Consider the following 2,231-nt stretch of genomic DNA (forward strand, 5'->3'; position numbering starts at 1 on the left):
GTCCAGATCCTCAAGGTGTTGCTTTGCCGTGACCAGTTTGTTGAGATACGCGGTGTTTATATCGCCCTGGTAGGTAGTTCGTTAGCTGCAACGGGACACACACTGCCACAAACAACCGGCATGTCGTCATGTGTGCGACGAGAGAGTACGCCTCGAAGTAATCTAGGTCTGGTCCCTGCTTATCCTCTCTGTCTACCAGTGTCGCTCGGAACTCTAGCACGTTGCCCCAGATGATCAGACTTGAGACCGACCCACATCGTCAACAGTAGTTTCTGCCCTTGTGACAGTTCGCTTTGCGGTATCTTCTTTAATACACCTTTCGCACCAAGTGCAGCGACCTGCTTGTCCATCGCTGCCTCCCAGAATGGACCAAACTTTGAACTCATCGCTTCTCGGCGCGTACATCGGAAGTTGGCTTTGCTGGCGCGTATGCCTCCACGACCTCGACGGTCTTTGTGTATTCGTGTAGCGTCTTAAAAGCTGGGCATACGTTGAAGTCCTCGAGCCTTCAAGCTTGTAGTTCTTCGGAGTTTCACGCAGTCTGGGGCGACGTGTAGCTGTTCTCGCTTGGCGTCCACTTCGCCACGCTTGTGATCTTGCATACGACGAACTTCTCTGTCGTTTGGATGCACTTTTCCCACTAATATCTGCTGCGAAATTGTTACAATACCACTCCCAGCACCACTCACTGGTGTTGTCTTCTCCGGCATCGGCGGGTCATCCACTTCGCTGGCTATTTCGTCGTCAATATCAGCTTTCAGTTCATCACTCGCATCGAATAAGCAGTTGTAGTCATTTGTCTCGCTCTCCACGAACTCCGGTACTGGTATCATAGCTGACACGTGAGATCAATCAGTACAAGAGGAACAGGTCTGCGTCAGCGTATGAGGCAAGCTCTTTACCGAAGGCTGGGAGAGTCAGATAGCGATCTTGTTCGAGATGACGGCCATAACAAAGGAAGCGAAGTTGGAGGATATCCGATCGAAGACGAAGAGAAGAACACTCTGGAAGTCATCGATCGACTACGGCGAATAATCTGAAGCCGTCAGCACTTGCTACTCGGAATGAGCAATGCGCTGCCGCCTGCTTCCCGAGGCGTTTTCTGCACTATCGACATTGGGACGCCAAGCCAGTGGCTCTGTGTGTGCGCTAGGTCGTGCCGCACTTTCGCTGAAAGCTGTCCGACTTGATTAAAGGCCTTCTGTCAGCGAAGGTCATCCTTGCACGTCATCGATCGTTGCGATAATCAGGAATTGCGTCGACATCAGGCACTTCATTGGCCACCGGTTGGTAAACAGTTTGACGCACTCATGGTACCCCATGCCGTTGGTCAACGATCTGCTGGGAGACTTGGACAAGATACGCTGGTATTTGTCTCTGGACATATCGATCGAATTTTGGGTCGTATAGAGGGCCGCGCGAGCTTGCCTGGTCTCGGCCTCATCACGCCGTTCCGGTTATGCTCTGGCGTCTCGATGCCCACGAGATTGCACCGCCTACCATGCAGTGCACGAACCCTGTGATGCTATTAAGAGTGTCGGGGTCGTTTCCCCAATCTGAGTCCCACTTCCCGCCAACTATCAGCTCTGGTCCTTGCTCCGCGGTTTTAGTTCGTGTGCGCACAATTCATTTGGGTTTTGGTACCGATCAGATACCGCAGCACTCTCTTGGCGGCACCAATATGCTGGTGCGTAGCACTTTGCACGTAGCGACTGAGTTGTCGTACGGAGAATGCGAGGTCCAGGCGTGTACAGGTAGTTATGTACATCAATGACCCAACTAGTTTACGATATGGGAACGTCTTGCCATTCACGAGCGCATGCTTGTGTTGGTGCGTGTGCATATCATTCACGGTGAAACGCATGTTGGTTTCCATCGGGGTTCTACTGGGGTGGGCGTCGCTGAATTTGAAGCGCTCAATCGCTTTCTCGCAGCACTACCGGTGGACTTTAATGGAGTCTTCATTCTGCCTCACTTGCATACCCAAGTATGTGCTGAGTCAGCCCTGGCCCTTTAGACTCATAGTCCTGGTCAAGCGTCTGGACCACCTTCTTCATGAAGTCCACGTTCTTGGTTGCACATTAGATGACATCTATGTACAGTAGCATAATTGAGGATTCTCCTTGACGATTGTACAAATACGGACACTGGTCAGTGCTACACTGCTGGAAACCGTACTTGATGAACCATGCATTAACCTCTCTCTTCCACTCCCTACCGCACTGCTTGAG

At 51.6% G+C, this 2,231-nt stretch overlaps 1 protein-coding gene across 1 annotated transcript; it reads right to left on the bottom strand.

Annotated features, from left to right (window-relative positions):
* Window positions 1-1,226: 1,226 nt before the first annotated feature.
* Window positions 1,227-1,385, bottom strand: H257_19428 (hypothetical protein; the record flags this gene model as incomplete). Its single annotated transcript, XM_009848573.1, has 1 exon — window positions 1,227-1,385. A coding segment is annotated over one exon (159 nt), but the record flags the coding sequence as incomplete, so codon positions are not given.
* Between the last annotated feature and the right edge of the window lie 846 nt (window positions 1,386-2,231).

This window comes from Aphanomyces astaci (genome assembly GCF_000520075.1).
Source record: "Aphanomyces astaci strain APO3 unplaced genomic scaffold supercont1.582, whole genome shotgun sequence".
Classification (NCBI taxonomy): domain Eukaryota; phylum Oomycota; class Saprolegniomycetes; order Saprolegniales; family Verrucalvaceae; genus Aphanomyces; species Aphanomyces astaci.